Source organism: Pelobates fuscus, chromosome 12 (genome assembly GCF_036172605.1).
Source record: "Pelobates fuscus isolate aPelFus1 chromosome 12, aPelFus1.pri, whole genome shotgun sequence".
Taxonomy (NCBI): Eukaryota; Metazoa; Chordata; class Amphibia; order Anura; family Pelobatidae; genus Pelobates; species Pelobates fuscus.
This window is the reverse complement of record NC_086328.1, coordinates 66,289,968-66,310,378: the sequence shown is the minus strand read 5'-3', so window position 1 is coordinate 66,310,378 and position 20,411 is coordinate 66,289,968. Positions and strand designations below refer to the sequence as shown.

The window sequence follows — 20,411 nt, the reverse complement described above, 5'->3', positions numbered from 1 at the left end:
AGGAAGAGGTTGGGTGACAGATAACCATCTCCCGCTCTGGGAGATACTAACAGGACACAGGGACACACATGAATACACATTACATACAGGGGGGTGAGCTTTGGGGCTCGGTGCCCTGGGACGGGAAGGGGGAACAGGGTTAAAAAAACATATACTGAGGAATAGCCTCGAATCCCTGCAAAAAGCGGGGCGATCGGATGTACAGAGTCCGAGATATCAGCGTCAAATGTTTGGGGCTCGAGGCTCTGTACATCCCCGAAATTAGTTCCATGGCGTTGCTTGGTTTAGTCTGGCGAATTCAAACTTCACGCCTAAACCAAGCAACTACCAATCAGCTGAAAGGGCGCAAACCAAATCGCACCAATCCGCATTCAGAGAAGGAAGGAGTTTCGCCGTCCAATCCGAAGAACTGGCACGAAACTCTGCTGCACCCATCAGTGCTCGAGAGAAGAGGAGTTTTGCGGCCCAATCAGAAGATAGGGCGCAAAACCTGATGGCACCAATCCGCTAAAAGGCCCAAAACCTATTCAAACCAATCAGCATCGAGGGACGGAATGGTTTTCGCCAGAAAGAGAGTTCGCCTGGGCAGCTACGAGTGATTATAGCTCTGTCAGGAGCAGGTAGGATGGTCCCTGACACCGGGATCGAAGACCGTGCGCGCAGGCCGGTTTGGAAGCCGAATGCTCCCCCTGGTGGGTGTTCGGTGATACAAACCGGCAGCCACCCAGGGAAAGCACACACTGCTTGTTCCCTTGCGGTCTGCGGTTTTTACACCTCGTTAGTGAGGTGTGAACATTCTGAGTAAATGTTCTAAATGGAGTGCCGGGGCGCTCCATTTGCCGGAGCGCCCCCGGGTAGTCAAAAGGTATTTTGCAGCATTTACTGTCAAAATTACTGAAATGGGAAAATTAAAAAGGAGGGAACACACATTCTAGGAGGGCACATCCACACATAGAAAAAGGGCAATTCACAGTTAGGCAGGAGTCCCGCCACACAGGGTGTGTTACAAGAGGGGCGTAAGAGCTGAGAACAGTTATTACTGCCCTGATTGCCCCTTTCAGCCTGGCCTATGTATTGGCCACCGTTTTAAAATTTTCCACACCCAGGCTGAATAAGTAGACCGGTTTTGGGGTGTGATTTTAGTCATCTGTTTGGTTACCGAATCTTGGCTTTGTCTCTCGCTTATCCTGTCTTCTCTGACCTTTGACCTCGGCTTGTCCTATTGTTGTTCTGTTTCTCTTTACTCCTTCGACCTCGGCTTGTAACTTGACTATTCTCTGCTTGCCAGGGCCAGATTAAGACCCCAGTGGGCCTGGTGCTGACAATAATGATGGGGCCTAATTATAGAATCTTATCGACCAAAAATACTAAAACAGTCATACCTCTCAAGCGTCATGTATCTGATGGAGTTGGTGTTGGAGGGAAACTCAAAGGATGCAGCTATAAGAAAACACATACTCTATGCTAATCTCTTCATCTAATTAACAGCAGTGTCAAGTGAAGCAGGAAGTCAATGGGTGGGGTAAAAGGGTGGGCCACTGACTCGAATCACGTGATCAGAACTGCCAAAAGGGGCGAACATGTCCAAAAAGGGGGCATGCCTATCCAAATAATTGGAAGGCCAGCCTGGCATCAGTGTCCCTATGTATCACAGTGTCAGTGTCCCTATGTCGCCCAGTCCCCTAGTCTCCCAGTGTTTGTGTCCCCATTTCTCCCAGTGTCCCCATGTCTGTGTGTTCCGTGTCACTAGGATGGGGTAGACATGGGGACACAGAGACCCGGGGGCACTGAGACACATGGGGGCACTGAGACACTTGGGGGCACTTGTGGATACAGACATGGGGACAATGGGAGACATGGGGACAATAAGACATTTGGGGACACTGGGAGAAATGGGGACACAGACACTGGGAGACATGGGGACACAGACATTTGGGGAAACTAAGACACTAGGGACACTGAGGGATATGGGAACACAGACACTGGGAGACTAGGGGACACGGGGAGACATGGGGACACAGACACTAGGGACACTGGTTGGGAGGCATGGGGGGCACAGACACTTGGGGACATAGACATGGGGACACTGGGAGACATGGGGACACAGATACTGGGAGACATGGGGACACTGAGACACTGGCTGGGAGACATAGGGATAATGTGAGACATGGGGACACAGACACTAGCTGGGAGACATGTGGACACTGGAAGACATGGGGACACAGACATTTGGGGACACTGACATTTGGGGACAATGAGACATGGGGACACAGGGGGACTAGGGGACACTGGGAGCCATGGGAACACTGAGACACTAGGGACACTGGCTGGTAGACATGGGGACACTGTGTTCCCTATGTCTCACAGCATCCCCATGTCTCACAGTGCCCCCTAGTGTCTGTGTCCCCATGTTTCCCAGTGTCTCAGTTTCTCTACGTCTCCCAGTGTCCACTAGTGTCTCAGTGTCCCCATGTGTCCCCTAGTGTCTCAGGTCTCAGTGTCCCCATGTCTCCCTGCTGCCTTTCCCCCTATCCTTCACATACCTGAGCTTTAGTCTGTCTCTGCAGGCTGAGAGCTGCTGTCTGGACTCTGTGCTGTGTAGCTGCTCCACCGTGGATTAGTGAGTAGAGAGAGGCAGGGAGATGCTGTAACTTTCTATCCCTGCCTCTCTCCATACACAGTGACCCCTACTGGCCGGTGCTGGTATTGCAGAGTAATCTCCGTTTAAACTGAGAAAATATTTGCATTTGTATTGCTGGTATTACTGCAATACCGTCATGGCAAGGCAGCCTCAAATAACAGATGTGCCTTTAAATATCAGTCAGGTGGCAAACCTAAGAGTAGTGTGTAAAAAAAAAAAAAAAAGTAAAAAAAAAAAAAAAAAGACTTTTTTTTTTTTTTTTTAAATGGGCCTATTCCATGGGCCTGGGCCTGGGCCTGGAGCTGCAGCTCCATCAGCCCCTATGTTAATCCGGCCCTGCTGCTTGCATAGCCCGGCTATTCTAAAGACCGGTATTACAAGTGTCTCTCTCTTTGTGGTGTGTCTGTGTTTTAGTTCCGGAATCTGTGACAGAGTTGTCCAGGACGCAGATGTCTGGGTACTACCCCCTGATAACTTTACACCAGATATTCCCCCTTTCACAGTAAATAGTATGCACTTGTTCATAATTTGAATAGATGAGCTGCTTATATTTAAAAATAGATGTGACCTTTGAGAGGTAATTTGCAATCCTGAGCTGCTAAAATGAGACTTGGGCCCAGCATGCACTTTTGAAAAATATGATAGTGGTGTGTCTCAAATGTGCCTCTTCAACATCCACATATCCCTGAAAAAAATGTTTTCTACCACAAACGTTGACATATATTTCTGAAAAATTGGGGCATGTTAAGGCTCAATATGCACCATATGAGATACCTTGGAGTGTCTACTTTTACAAATGGTAGGCCTTTGTGGGGTTTTTTGAACAGTCAAACTGCTATAATACCCCAAAATGAAACATAGGCGTGAAACATTTAAAACGTCTCTTAAAATTCTACTGTAAATACTGAAATGGACAGGTCTTTTATATGGCACTGTAGCTTCACAAAATAGTGCCAAAGACATACAATAGGGATATCGTTGTACTAAGCAGATGTAGCTGAACACAAAATAAAGTTTTGTACAGGAATAGCACACACCAACTTTACAAAATACACATGAGAAGATTTTTGTTATAAGTTTGTGTGTCAAAAAAAAAAAAAAAAGAAACCCACAATTTTACTCCAATATTTAGCAGAGATTGGCTGTGAAATGGCTACGTAAAAAGTGTCAAAATAACCTTAGGTAAATTAATTTATTTTTTAATTACTTTCCTTAACCTGCACTAATTATGCACACATTATTGTTGCAAAAACTGTAGAAAAAACTATATTTTAATTGTTTTGCATTTTTCTGTATTTTTTTTAATTAAATCAGCATTTTTATTATAATAAACAGAAATAAAGAGATGCATTCCAAGTAAAGAAGGGGGAGTTTATTCCAATAGGTATAGCATTAAAATGTTTTAATGCTATACCTATTGGAATAAACTACCCCTTTTTTTAATCTACCAAGTCCTTGGAGTGCATCTCTTTATTTCTATTTATATATTTTCAACGTTGGATTGCACCCAGGCTAAATTGAACTATACACATGAAAGGGTGAGTGCCAAGAAACACTGTTTGTATATATATATATATATATGTTACATCAAATTAAAGCCCTTTTTGTCCTTAAAAAAAATGGTATAAAATATGTGTTGGTGCAATAAATTAGTACAATGCAAATTGCAGTTAAACGCAAACAACAAAAAAATGCAAATATTGCTTGTGTCATTAAGTGCAAGCCAAGCTTTTGAAGCGGTGTCCTTAAGGGGTTAAATAAATCATTCCTTCTCCATCTGTTTTTATATTTTTTTTTAAATTAAACCTTTTTTTTTTAGTGATACACAAGAAAAAGTATGGACTACTTTTTCTTGTATGAAGCATGATATTTGGCAAAGGGTAGAGCTTACGCAAAGTTCCATTTAAGTTGCTAAGCTAAATTAATATCCGACTATCCATCATAGGAATCCCAGAAGGGCAAATTGCAAACCCGATGGACAGAGGACAACAAAATGGCATCCCCCAGATATTGTGATCCGTGCAAGGAAATAAAAATAATAAACAAATAAAGGCAAGTGACAATGGAGGTATAATCATTAATATACATAGGGCATAAGGAAAGGAGACATGACACTGCTGTTTTAAAAGGGTACTTTCACAACAAGAGAGCTCTTGATATGTAAATAGACCATGGCTATTCCAAAACTCTGTACTTGAATGGTGTTGGGTGCGGAGTCAGTACTGTAATCTGGGTTACTGACAATTTCACCATTCCTAAAACCAACCCTGTATGGGCAGATTTTAAGATATGACCTGCCCAGTTCACCTTCAACTTACACACTCTCAATGTCTATTAGGCTGCTCTCTCTCCGGTTTCCTTTGTTTTCTAAAGCTCTTTTCAGGTCCCGTATTTGCGTTCCCAGTTCAGGATTCAGGTCAAATTCAGCTGGGTACTCCGATATCCAGAATCTATATAGAAGCCACAATTGTAAACAAAATGAATTTGCATAATCGCCATTGAATAATACGTTGCTATGCATGAACATAAAAGCACAGGAAAAAAAAAAGGAGAATTCCATTACATGGGTTATGAAAGGAATACCTCACAAGATTGCAGATCCTTTCTCGTTCCAAGTTACCACCAGCCTCTGAAGTAGAACACGGTCAAGGAAAAACACAATGCACTGCTGGAAAGTGGTATTATTTCTTATTGCTAGTACACATTTGCAAGTTATTGTTTGTGTGAAATGAGGACCATGTTAGTCCAACAAGGATTCCATTCAGACAGCAATTTCAAGCTATGGGATGTTTGAAAAGCATCATCTTTATTATTACATTCTTAGAATATACAGGGTATCTACCACGAAGACGCCTATGCACAGATTTCTCTTCATAGCCCTTCTCCTAACTTTCAACCATCTGAGATGGAAAATTATGTGGCATTTTCTTTTAGAAGCCAGGCTACAGGTTGGTATTATGTTAAGAATTTTGTTTACTAATGTCTATTGGTAAAATGCAGATTAATCATTTTATTATTTATATAGTGCCAGCAAATTCCATGGTGCCGTACAATGACTGTGACTCTATAATATTTGGAGAGCTAGAAAGCCATTTTCTTTTATTAAAATACAACTTAACTGATAACTCCCACTTAAATACTGAGAAAATATCCCTATAATATGCATTCAAACTACACTAAGACTAGATCACACAAAATACATTCAAATCACAAACAGTCAGTCAGTTGGATTACATATCATACCTACTAAACTTACAGTATCACGGGACTTACATAACACCAACAAGACAGGCATCACTCACTAAGAATGCATACATAGCATTGACCTCACTCAGATTATACTAATATCACACACTTGTCACCTACATATCTTAACTGGCCCCTATGTAACACATGATATCCACACCACACACTGCACTCAATCATTCATATTACAAGCAGCATTCATACCTATAAGGCATACATTATGCTTATACTGCAAACATGATGCATGGCAATGAATTGGCATAAACATATCACATGTCATTCAAACAACTCCACTCACTTTGTCCACGCACTATGCACAGATCACATAGAGCACTTGTTGGCACATGCAAAGCACACATTTGACACAACTTGCTCTGCACCCAACACAACAAACATTTGACCATACACTTAGCACTAACATTACACACAGCATCAACAGAGTAGATGCTAAAACACACCGGTTGCAAGGAAAGCATTAATGAGGAGTGCATTTTTCTTACGTTGATAGATAAACCACTCTTGTTCCCGGTGTTTGCTATTCAGATGCAACTTGCATGGGAAGCTTTCCAAAACGAGGAAAAGTGTTTAGCAGGAGCAATAAGAGTGAACAGGGTTGAGTTCGGTCAGAGAAGGCAAGTATTAAAATAACAGCCCCTAAAGCAATAAACGAGATCATTCATTACTAAGATAAATTATATATTCATTGCATAAGCATATACTATCAATTAAATTGTGCCTGTCTTTGCATTCACTTTAAATGGTCTGTCTAATATGAGGTTATCGCTAATCAATTAGCTTGGTCTAATGGAAAGCAGAAGTCAGGACTCCATTATCATTTAAAGGAACACTATAGTCACCGACACCACTTCATTGAGAGCAAATGGTCTGGGGCAGTGATTCCGTCATTGTAAAACACTGCAGTTTTATTTATTTTTTTAGAACCTGTCTTGCTTACATTACAGGCTTGAATCTGCCTCTAGTGGCTGTCTTCCTGACAGGATGTAGGATTTTTATACATTTTAAAACGGATTGTCGTTCCAGCAGATCCAAGGTTTCTTGAACAGGATACCTGCTTGATCAGCTAGAGTATTTTCGGACATTTGCAAGTTCCACTGGAGGTCAATTGAAGACATCCTATTAGTTACCGTGTGTTGGTGACTTACGGTTTCTCTCTTTTCACTAAAGCACACAGACGCTGTGTAAATGCATTTGCAGCACACTAGCCCCTAAGCAGTCGTTGTTAACCAACCTAGATCGGCTCATGTCTTTGGATTATGAAAATCAATAACAGCTTTTTATTCAAAACAAAAGTGTAAGGTATACTGTAAATACATAAACGCAAAATGTTTTTACTTAATGTTGTTAACCACATGGCAGTATTTGCACAAACGTTAAATAGTTTTGTAACCACATCTAATATATCACAAAACCGAAACACTGAACAAATATAAAGCCACATTAAAAATGTTAATATTTATAGCTAATCACATAAGTGACCAGAATTTTTTTACAGAATTAAATGTATTTCTGAACACAGAACAACATTTTTATATCTGATAAAGCAACTGACACAATTATACAAATTACAAAGTATTTACTTAGGGATAAAATCCTAAGGTGCAATGTAGACTCTCCCCACAACAGAGCAACGTTATGAACAAATGTCCCCACCTTCCCTCCTTCCCTGACCTCACTACAAATTATAGACAACATTTCTTAATTTGTGTTAAGTCGCCCATTAGAAATGAATGATTTATCCTACTTATCCTACTGTTTATATCTGAATAGTTAGAATAAACGTCATTATTTCCCATTACCTTCTGTGTCATTGCAATTTTTTCTTTAGATTGTATGCTCACTGGTTGTGTTACGTAGACTAACACCTACGGACAAGGCTCTGTAGTTTTTCTGTGCTAGTATGTTTAGTTATATATCCTTCTGCCTGTAAGAATACCTGTTACAAATTGTTAAAGTTTTGCAAATCGCTCTGGAGAAGAGCTTTATTAAGAACTGTTACATTAAATTATTTGTATTATACAACAGCTTGGTTGTGTCTGATGGTCTACCGTCACATTCTTATCGTTATCCATTAGAATAATATTTAACGTAAAACAAAATAGCCAAGACTTTATCTTAAATAAGATGAATTTTAAAATGGCACTTAAAGTGCTGGGCTAACCTGCTCTCAGTACTATTGCACTTAATAATGCCGAAGTGTAGTTTCAAAAGAGAAGGCAGGCTGTGTGTGTTGGAGAAAGACAAAAGCTCTCAAACAATTCCAAAATGAGTTGAAAAATATAAAAAATGAGAGGAAATATCTATAGGCTCATTCAGGGCCGGCCTGTTCAATGGGCGCGGTGGAGCTATGGCTCCAGGCCACACTCTGAAAGGGGTGACATTTCGTCGCTTCTGTCATTATCTAAAAGAATAATTACCATTTGGGGAAAGCCTTTACTTTCCCAGATCATCCACTCCCCAGGGCAGGTAGTGAAGCCGCCCCAAATTCTAATATGTCAGGGGCGTCGTGAGGAGGGTGGGGGGGGGGATGCCCAGGCACTCAGGGTTATAAGGTTCAGCGCTGAAGTTCTGGCGCATTACCTGCAGTGCGGGCCGGAATTTCAGTGCTCACTTTGCTGTAGGATGGGCAGAGCGGCAGAATCCCACTCCGTGTCTGACATTCTGCATGTTGACCACCCACAGGGCAGCACAGACCACAGGACACAGAGCTCCCTAATGCAGGAGCCAAAACCCGGCAGACAAGAGTCAGGCAGCAGCGGTGGGGACGTGAGGAGCAGGGTAAGGGTAAGTTTCATGTGCACAGTGTGTTGCACATATAGTAAGCCAATCCCAGCACACTCAGAGCTATATAGCTTCACTCAAAACACACACACACTACATCCCCTACACACACTACATCCCCTATCTCATTATACATCCCCCCAAAAAAACTACTTCATCGGCACACACTATATTTATTACATACACACTGCATCCCCAGAAAAAACACACTACCTCCCCCTCACACACACACACACACACACAGTACCTCCCATACAAATACAACATCCTCTATACACATAGTGATGGAAACTACTACTGTACAAAAACTCACACTACAGTAACACAAACCTATCATCAATAAACCTACAAATTCCAAATTGCAAAACAAATGCGTCATCCAAAAACAGCATCCAGCGTTATTAAATCCCCATACAAAAGCATTGAGACAATGCTTTCCTATGGGACGGGCCTAATGCGCGTGCGGTGCTTGCTTTGCATGTGAATTATGTCCCCGTCAGATTACATCGGAGAGGCGGAGTACCGACTGGGGGAAGGGGTGAGAGGGGCGGCATTTCATCCTTACTCCAGTCAGCACAATATCTTTGGCCTGCCGTGGGCTCATTGTACCACAACCACCACATATAGCATGTGGAATGTTCCCCTTTTAGGTTAAATATGGTAATTAAATTATACATGGTTTACCCAGTTTGTATGGGTTCTCCTGCTACCCGAAAAGGAAAGTATATTTTTTTTAAAGGTGACCCATAAAGGGACACTGTAGGCACCCAGACCACTTCAGCTAATTGAAGTGGTCTATGTGCTGTTTCCCTTTTGCACTTAGTGTTTACATTGCAGCTCTAAGTCTGCCCTCAGTGGCTGTCTACCAGACAGCCACTAGAGGGCTTCCGGAATGCAAACAGACTTTTGATCCGTTATCGACGCTGGACGTCCTCACGGACCTCCAGCGTCAGAGGTTTACTGTGCGCGTGGTGTGCAATAGGTCTCCCCCGCCGACTGATGGCGGAGCAGCTTGGGTGGAGCCTGACCCTGTGCCGAGGGTCATCGGCACTGGATTCAGGTAAGTGGATGAAGGGGCTTTAACCCCTTCAGCCCTGAGGGAAGGGGTCCCAAGTGAGAAGGGCAGAAAAGGAGCCTATAGCGCCAGGAAAATGGGTTTGTTTTCTTTGCACTATAGGATTCCTTTAATGTTGCCAGATAGGTTTGTGCATTGCATTGCAATTCACACTTGTATTGGCACAATGTACAGGCAGGTTGAGACTTTGAGAAAGCCCACCCAGGGCGAAACGCATAAGTCACAAGATGCTGACAGTATGTACCCCGGCATCCAGGGGACAGGAGGATCGAGCAGCAACATCGGCGGACCTGCAAAAAGAGATCATAACTACCCCACAAACTGTGAGCCGGCTAGATATAGCTACATAGTTTTATAGCTGTATACATTTTATTGTTTATTTTAAATTCTGGATAGAAATAAAGTTTGGAATATTATTGGAATATTCATTTACTGCTCATACTGTGAGACACACTGTGGGACTTTGCCCAGCACCTGGCCAGGTAAGGAGATTGGGGGATCCAAAACTGCGTTTCTCTTGACAGGCAATTGATTAAATAGGGAGTTATTCACTAAATGTTTGACTCTGGACAGGCATGTTACGCTTTTTTTAATTTTTTTATTATACTGCATTGTGTTTTGTTGCACTGCGTTCTCTTGTTGGTACTGGGACTGCTCCTTTAACCTTATGGCCAGTTTACTCCAGTGTACCTCAGAATGACACATTATGTCTTTACTGCAGTTTACCTCTACAATTTTCACAGGTGATATGACTACAGCGCAACTCCATGGTAGCACGTTATTATATCACCATGGCTTACCTCTGCAGTGGCATATGGTGACTTTTTATTTTTTACTTTATAACTTCCCTGTAACTTAACGTCACGTGCCCACCTCTTAAAATTAAAAAAATAAATAAAATGCACACAAACACAAATATATACCCTTATGAGCCACGTGGGCTATACGCACATACACGCTTCCTATTTCCTACTTCCATACGTACTCCTCTCTCACTCACTACCCTCCCCTCCTAGTTAGCTGTTGCTGGATGTCAGGGTCCTAGGTGTCCACTAGTTGTAATTCCCCTGGCTTCTTCACCTTATGTTAGTGGTCCCGCGAGGCCAACACCCATCCTCATACTCGGAGGTACTACGCCCCTCGGGCCAAATCATAGTTAGTCGCCTCGCATTGTGGCATAGAGAGGGCCTCACCTGTCACTCCCATTCTATCTTATGTTTAACTGTCACCAAGAGGCCGACACCCCGTCACAACGTTCAGTGGCCACGCTATCCCCTCGCGCCAACGCATAGATAGAGCCTCTCATGCCGCTTGGCATCTAGCAGGGCCTCACCTGTCACCAAACCTAGTTTTTAATTGTTTCGCCTTTTTGGGCATTAGCTAGTATGCCAGCACACACACACACACACACACACACACACACACTTTGGGTCTTGGGTACAATGCTCGTTCATTTCAGACTCCCCTGGTTACTGTATGCCTCCACTGCTTGGCCGTGCCAAGTTTTTTCCCTGCCGTGCTTTTCGTCCTACGTTTTTCCAGAAGGTACGTTGGGTTGTTGTTACCGGGTCCACAATCTGGCCCATATGGGCCCCCTTGGGCTTTACACCGATACAAATTTTCTATTACCTGTTTCCGGGCATAATCCATATGGCCTGATCACCTGGACTCTGACGTGCTTCCTCTGCACTCCAGTTACGGTCGGCCCTATGGTTCTTTCTCATACACCCTCACGTTTTCAATGCACGTTCCTCAGGTACATACTCTCTCGCACTCCCTCCCCTCTTAGTTAGCTTTGTCTGGCTCTCGGGGTTCTAGGTGTCCACTAGTTGTAATTCCCCTGGCTTCATCGCCTTAGGTTAGTGGTCCCGCGAGGCCAACACCCATCCTCATACTCTGAGGTACTACGCTCCTCGGGCCAAATCACAGTTAGTCGCCTCGCATTGTGGCATAAAGAGGGCCTCACCTGTCACTCCCATTCTATCTTATGTTTAACTGTCACCGAGAGGCCAATACCCCACCACAACGTTCAGTAGCCACGTTATCCCCCTTGCGCCAACGCATAGATAGAGCCTCTCACGCCACTTCGCATTTAGCAGGGCCTCAACTGTCACCCACCTAGTTTTTAATTGTTTCGCCTTTTGGCTTTAGCTAGTATGCCAGACACACACACATATTCACACATGCATACATATTGGGTCGCACCGGTGCTATTTCTTCGTTTCTTCTTCTAGCATGTCTCCACCACCAGGCGGTGGCGTTATAGTTCTCCAGCCCAGCTCTCCGGCTAGGGCTGGTGCCTCATCACACTGTAAAGATTCGGATGCCCCTACCTCCTTTTCGTATTCTGGTCTTTTCCTCGCTTCGCCGCGGTTCTCCGGAGTCGACTTTCCCTCCCCAGCAGCCTTTTGGATATCTGAACTCTCCGTGTCGCTGACTGCCTCCACGAATACCGCGGTTGATGGAGGAGGCCCGAGTCGTTCCTACACCTCCGTTGTTTGCCCTCTGTTTGTTTTTGTTTCTGTTGTCTATGGGGCAGTTCTATAAGCAGTTTGGGGTCAGCCGCTCTGGCTAAGTCCCAGCTGGACTTCCTGCATCTTCTCATATGGTCTCTCCTGTGGCCCTGCTGGGCTTTCCACATGGCTCTGCCTACGGCCTCTCCCATAGTCACTGCCATTTCCCTGCATTTTCGGAGTCTGCCTGCGGACTGCCCGCCTTGTTTGCTTGTGGTCATCATCTTTCACGTCCGGCTCTTTCTAACACTCGCGGTACGTTGTTTTAGGGCTTTCTTCTCCTTTTCGAGGCTCCTTCTCGTGTATGTTAGTCTCCTTTTGCTATGTTGTCTGTGATTGGTTTTCGCTTATTTTTGCCCCTTCTAACTTGCATTATCCCATAATACCATCGACTATACCTATCCGGTTTTACTACTTTACACGTTGTACAGGGTTACCAGCCATATACATTTTCAGGTCCTCGTACCAGATTATTACCATACTCAAGGCTTTCAGGTTCCCTGTCAGTTTCAAATCTTATGGCTTTCCCATCAGCGTCCAATTATTTCAATCACTATCAGACCCATAGGATGCCTTTTCTTACGAACCAGGCACCGACCTAGTAGTCAAAGCCGCCATATACCTGGTTCCGGTTCCTTAGCCCCCACATATTTACCACAACTACCACATTCATCTCGCAGCATTCTCTCATGAAATCTCACCTATCCAAGGAGGCTATTTACTTTCTCTACCCCACACCTAGTCGACCCAAGATGGTCATCACCTTAATATAACTTACTTCCCTTCGCATAACTAAAACTGCCGTTTAAAATTCCGGGCACCTATTTTTACTCTCTACCCAAGCCTCACAACCACAGATAGCACTACATGGGCCAGTCCTCACAACAACTATATACATGCTTTTCTTTAGTTTCATCGATCTTGAGGCTAGGTTCAATCCGTCCAACTATTCTGGTCACCCCCTAGCATCATATTGGTCCGTATTTTTAATCTTTCGGTCTCCGTATATTCCTCATACGTACCTTGTTCCGTACAAGATTTTGACAGGCATTTACCATATGGCTATGCAATTAAGTTATTTTATCAGTTGTTGGTTGTTTGTTCATGTATCTATTTTTGCCCTCTTTTATTACAGGCCTACCACTACGTCGGTTCCGGCACACCTCAACCGACTTTTTCCCCCTTTACTATGCTACTCATTGTATACTTCCTATACAGCCTTATTTGCCCCTCACACAAATGCTAAGGCTTGGCCTGCAGTTGTGGGAGGGGCATGTTACCCTACTTAAACCCCCCTACTCACCTTCCTCCATCCCGTACGTGCTTTTAGCGATCCACATGTCCCCACCCTCCACTCCCTCTATCTATACTATTCATTACACCTCATGGGTGGGCCCTCTTTTATTACAGGCCTACCGCTACGTCGGTTCCGGTACCCCTCAACCGACTTTTTCCCCCTTTACTATGCTACTCATTGTACACTTCCTATATGGCCTTATTTGCCCCTCACACAACTAGGCATTTTGTCCAGCAATCTAGACTTCCTTAGGGTTATGATTCTTGTGTGTTATGGTGCCAGAATTTATACCAGGAATCATTTCACTTTTTGGCATTAAAGGAACACTATAGTCACCTAAATTACTTTAGCTAAATGAAGCAGTTTTAGTGTAGAGATCATTCCCCTGCAATTTCACTGCTCAATTCACTGTCATTTAAGAGTTAAATCACTTTGTTTCTGTTTATGCAGCCCTAGCCACACCTCCTGGCTATGATTGACAGAGCCTGCATGAAAAAGAAACTGGTTTCACTTTCAAACAGATGTAATTTACCTTAAATAATTGTATCTCAATCTCTAAATTGAACTTTAATCACATACAGGAGACTCTTGCAGGGTCTAGCAATCTATTGACATGGCATTGGGATAAGAAAATCTTAATTAAACAGAACTTGCAATTAAGAAAGCCTAAATAGGGCTCTCTTTACAGGAAGTGTTTATGGAAGGCTGTGCAAGTCACATGCAGGGAGGTGTGACTAGGGTTCATAAACAAAGGGATTTAACTCCTAAATGGCAGAAGATTGAGCAGTGAGGCTGCAGGGGCATGTTCTATACACCAAAACTGCTTCATTAAGCTAAAGTTGTTCAGGTGACTATAGTGTCCCTTTAACTTCAGTTAAGAACAGATATCACATTTGTACATGTCACAAGTAAAGGTCACAATATAAAGATTGATCTGCATACTTCCAATATTACAGACATCATTAAGATTTAAGTTTTATCTCTCTATAGAATGATCAGCACACTTTTAGCAATCAATATTACATTTACAGACATAGCTAGAAATTAAAAACATAACCGAAATTGATCATTTTACCAACATTTTATAAAAATCATTATATATATATAAAAAAAAAACATATAAGAGTACTTCCATTTTGAAAATATGGATTGATATGTCTCTATTACAAAAATAAATGGAAAAAAAAAATAGTTCCTAAGGGACTGAAATGGTTTAAACTTCCCACTGGCAGTAATTTTAATATGTCCCTTTTGGAGAACTGGAATAAAGCCTAAGATGACTGTTCCTTGAGTTTTAATATCACTTTTGGTGGAAAGCCATAAGCATGACATGGAACAACTAAGAGAAAGAAAAAAAAAATTTAAGATTTAAAGGAAATGTAATCTATCAAGATTCCAAAGATTTTAAAGTAAAATATAAAGCTTTACAGGAAAAAAAATAATAAGAGGAGGAAGCTTTGGAGAGGTAGCGAGAACTATAAACAGGGAATGAGGCGAGATTGGAAGGAAAAAAAAATTAGAATATCCCCTAACTCTGGAAACATATATCCTACACTAATTCCAGGGAAGGAGGAAATAGAGTGATTTTTGAGAAAATACTTCAAAATCAGCACTTCTCAAAAATCTAATTAGTGGAGAAAAGTAAGGGTAATCGCCTTGTAATAAGTGGGGGGGCTAAGCCCAAAGATTCTCTAAAAAATATGTAGTGGATAAAAACCAATGGAAAATTAGAATTCCCACAAATCTAGGCTAACTGCAGCAAGATAAACCTTCTTTCTCAAAGAAAATTATAAAGCAGAGGTGAGAGACGAAGAAAAAAAACAAACCAACACAGGTTCCGAGCTTCAGTTGGTGAATTATAATCTCCAAAGAGTTAATATTTTCTATCAGAGGACCGAGGATCAAGAACAAAAGAAATGAACAGATAGAGAGTAATGGTCAAAGAAGTGGAAAGGGTTAGCGCTTAAAAACAAAACAAAACAAAACAAGGCAGCAACTTTAAAAGGGAATCCCTCAAAACCCTTTGGACACAAATAGATAAAATAAAGCAAAAAGCTGCGCCAAACAAATCAATAAGACATAAATACAATAAAAAAAAAAAAAAAAATTTAAAAAATAGTCCAAGTGAGAAAAATCTCACTTGGACTATTTTTTTTATTTTATTTTTATTTATTTATTTTATTTTATTTTATTTATTGCTTATTGATTTGTTTGGCGCAGCTTTTTGCTTTATTTTATCTAGAGAGTAATGGTGTAGGAAAAGGAATCTTTAATTTAAGTAGTGGATAACTTGATGTATCCGAACTAAAGCTTTTAAAAAAGACCTAAAATTTGCCACGAATACAGGACCTATTGAATTTGAGTTTTTGTGGATACACATACATTTCTCAGAAAATTAACTATGAAAAGTACATTTTCTGAAAAAGAGAGATTTCAGGCTATAATGTTGCATTTATGTGCTACATCAGGGGTGGATCTCCAGGTGTTGTAAAACTACAACTCCCATGAGGCTTTGCATGTCTTCATGGAAGCTGTAGTTTTAAAACATCTGGGGATCTGCCTTTTGGGAACTCCTGCGCTACATGGATTTAGAAGGCAATCTAGTTGATTACCCAGTTTTAAGTTTAACCCCTTAAGGACCAAACTTCTGGAATAAAAGGGAATCATAACATGTCCTTAAGGGGTTAAAACCAAAATCACTTTTTTCCTAGTTCTGAAAAAAGAGAACATTCAGAGGCTTTGTTTTTTTAATTAAATTTAATGTTAGAAGTAGAGAAATTGATAACATCTTACACGTAGACAATTAGGTGCTGTCTTCCTACAAAGAAATTTGTGACAGGCACCTAGTGTGATTGGGGACCAAAGTAAAGAGAAGGAAATGGGATGGCTTGGGGTTTAAAAGAACATTTTTTTTTTTTTTTGTCAATTTTTATTTTTCAGTGCATTGATCTTTAATCAGGCCTGTAATGTCACAACAGCAAAAATAAGCCTGTGCAAACACGTAAAGATAAACAGTATCATGGCATATGATGGGAATGCACAATTTTTGGATATATAATAAACATGCTCACAAAAAAATAGGTCAGTGAGTAGAAATAAAAAAAAAACAGTACATAAAACAGACTAAGCAAACTGCAGATATGGTTAGTTATAAGTATAACAAAGTAAGCAAGTGTGTTTTTAAATTTCACCAGTAAGTACAATGTATATGGTTATTCCAAGTACCATGACTTCAACTGGTCATGTAAAAACGCTGCACATACAGATGTCAGGGAAGGAGGATCTGGCTGATAGAAAATAAGTATGTTTAAGCATTTTTCTGTATTTTTCCCTTATTGGGGGCAGACCATTACAGTTTTTGTAACAAAAACTAGTATTTTATGAAAACACTTTTTTAATGTAATTAGTGAATTACTGAATACTGGCAGTGTGCTGATCATTATATACATTTAGGTTAAAATTAGTGGTTATAAACTAGGTTTTTAATTCTTAACGATGTATGTGAAATGTAATACTGAATACTAGAAGTGTGATGATCAATATTTATAATGTGACATTTACTTGTGATATGAACATATGTGATATCTGTGAGGTTTTAACTGAAGTTAGCGCCAAAAGGTGAAATGATTCCCATAGAGCAGGTATAAATTTGGGCACTAGAATCATAACCCTGAAGAAGTCAAGAATGTTAAACAAAATGCGTAGGTGTGGTACAGTGGCACCTGTGAGACACTGTAGTTCAGTTCCAGTTACATGCGGAAAAATCGAACTGACAAATAACAGAAGCTTGAGATCTCTGGAAATGGAAAATTCCCTCAGGTCTGGGACTGGATTGAACGATATATGCTGATAGCAGATGTGTGAATATTGCGTCGGTATGCCAAGATTCCGGGTTATTTAGGAGTTCTGAAATGTGAGTTTATTTTATACTGAAGACAAGTATACAATACCTGTGATAAATGTTACTGCCTTATATATATTATCTTTCAAGGAATACATATGTGGAGAATAGAGTATGTCACTTTATAATTTAAGTTGGTTACTACTTTGGTGTGTACTAAATCCTTTCTGCAGAATAGATGACACAAAACTTTGTAAAGTAATAAAATATGATCAGGATATTGCTTTGCTGCAGAGGGATTTGGATAGATTGGGGGACTGGGCACTAAAATGGCAGATGAAATTTAACGTAGAGAAATGCAAAGTTATGCACTTCGGGGTTAAAAATGCACAAGCAATTTACACCCTAAATGGTAGTGAACTAGGGATAACCACACACGAGAAGGATTTGGGCATTGTTATAGACAACAAATTAGGCAGCAATATGCAATGTCAATCTGCCGTTGCTAAGGCCAGTAAGGTTTTGTCATGTATAAATAGGGGCATAAATTCTCGGGATGAAAATATAATTTTGCCTCTTTATAAATCGCTGGTAAGACCACACCTTGAATATGCTGTGCAATTTTGGGCACCTGTTCTAAAGAAAGATATCATGGCACTAGAAAAAGTCCAGAGACGAGCTACAAAATTGATAAAAGGAATGAAGCATTTTAGTTAGGAAGAAAGGTTAAAAAATTAAAATCTCTTTAGTTTGGAAAAACGTCGCCTGAGAGGGGATATGATAACATTATACAAATATATTCGGGGCCAGTACAAACCATTATCTGGAAATCTATTCATAAACAAAGCTATACATAGGACACAAGGTCACATTTAGGCTTGAAGAAAGGAGATTTTAGCCAAGGCAAAGAAAAAGGTTTTTTTTACAGTAAGAGTAATAAGGATATGGAATTATCTGCCTGAAGAGGTGGTTTTATCAGAGTCACTACAGATGTTTAAACTGCAATTGGATAAATACTTGAAAAAACATAACATACAGTGATATAATTCCTAATTAGTGGGGTAATAGCTGCTTGATCCAAGGAGACGTCTGACTTCTATTTTGGGGTCAAGAAGGAATTTTTTTCCTAGTTTGTGGCAAAATTGGAAGCACTTCAGACTGGGTTTTTTGCCTTCTTTTGGATCAACAGCAAAAACATATGTGAGGAAGGCTGAACTTGATGGACGCAAGTCTCTTTTCAGCTATGTAACTATGTAATAAAGGTTTGTCTTATCTTTCTTTTTCTTAAAAGGGTAGTTTGTACCACTTGTGTATCTTGGCTGTGATAATGTATTAAGATAATTTTAAGGTTGCTCACTTATATTTTTGGGGGTTTCGTCAAACCCTTAAATGCAGTCGAATTATTATAATATTATTTATACAGCGCCAGCAAGTTCTGTAGCACTGTACAATGATTAATACTTGGACCTTCTTTAAAAGTATGGGTCAGTAAATTTAGACAAATATGTTCATTTCAAGTAAGTAACACAATGAAAAAAAAAATCTAAATCTACACAGGAATACATTTTGTTTCTGGGGGAGGCTACAGGGGATGAAACCCCAAAGGAGGGATTCTAAAGCCAAGCAGGTAAACATTTTTATATGATTAGTTCGAATCTCTTGAGGACCAGGATGGTGTTTTGTGGTGGCCTCTTTAAATGTATTTGCTTCTGGCACATTGTCTGCGGAAAGCACTAGGAAAATTCAGTGAAGGAGAACAGAAAGGGTAAGAATCATCTCTCTCCCATATAGCTCCTTCAATCTCCCTTTCACCCACACAAACATTCCTTCAGCTATATTCAAGTGCAATTGTTGTCTTACTGTACATTTCCATCTGTGTCCATCTAGTTTTTAAGAAAGAAGATTGTGAATAAAAATAGCAAATAACAAAACATTACGCTCGACAAAAAGTGAATTTACCAAGACAGAGATGATGGCTGATATTTATTAAAAGGATATAGTGCAAAAAGCTTCTTTGCAAGATCTCCAGATGGTATATACCAAGGATGCATCATCAGGAACATCTGGACAAGTTCTGGATCTTTGGGTTTCCCTTCAGAGTCTGTGCAGGAAAGTGAGAAAGAGGAAAAAAAAATAAAAAAAACGATTCTGTCACAAAAGTAGTTATCCCACTTGACCACGCCTTAGAAGGGGCAATAGCATAAAATAGGAATAAATGCAACCTAAAAAGAGGTTGTCCCAAAACCCAAGAATATGTTCAATAGAAGGAAAAAAGGGAGCAACAATAAAGTAGACTCTTCGCTTACAACTTTCTAGAGTCCGAAATAGTTTATAAAGGTGCTGATTTTAATAGAAACTACCACTTTTAGAATTGTGGACAGAAATACCTTCAGGGCTGTCACTGAGAAAGCCATGGAGATTTTATTCTATTTCAGTTAGTTCCACAGAGCTAAGGATGTGGCAGACACCCTAAGCTAGAGCACACTTGCCTTCCCACCTTCTCACTCAGCTGTACTAAAGCAATTGAAAGACGTGAGCATGTGATCATGCACACTCATGGCTAAAACACAGAGACTTCTCAATGAGAACCGTCTGCTTATTATACAATGGAGTGCCACTTTTAGTGTAAATAAATATCATAACACTAATAGTGGCACAACACTATTACTCGATGTTGGATATATTTTTGCACCATATATGGAGAAGGAGCTGAAACATGATTGTTGAACTTTATTTGAATCCCAAGTGCCTTGCACTTTGAATTGGTATAATTAATACTGTTCTTTTCACATCATTACATTCTTTGTTGTATTAATGGGCTCTACACATTGACCACTAAAGTGTCGCAGTTCGTCTGCTCTTAAACTGCAGTGGGGGTTATCCTAGTAGTTATTGGGGACTGGTTTGTGTGGCTCGGCCACTGAGCCTGTGTAGTCACATGAATATGGTGGTAAAATCATTCAGGGCTGATGTAATACTGGTTGACTTAGCATTACATG

General features: G+C 40.8%; 1 protein-coding gene across 2 annotated transcripts in view; it reads right to left on the bottom strand.

Moving 5' to 3' along the window:
- Positions 1 to 20,411, bottom strand: part of RASGRP2 (RAS guanyl releasing protein 2) — a 172,088-nt gene that overhangs the window by 66,831 nt on the left and 84,846 nt on the right. For both annotated transcript variants that reach the window (XM_063438727.1, XM_063438726.1), the window contains exons 3-5: positions 19,411 to 19,513; positions 5,225 to 5,275; positions 4,960 to 5,091 (exon numbers count right to left, since the gene is read on the bottom strand). In XM_063438727.1, the coding sequence (XP_063294797.1) occupies positions 4,960 to 5,091; positions 5,225 to 5,275; positions 19,411 to 19,513 (286 nt within the window). The remainder of the gene's footprint in view (positions 1 to 4,959; positions 5,092 to 5,224; positions 5,276 to 19,410; positions 19,514 to 20,411) is intronic.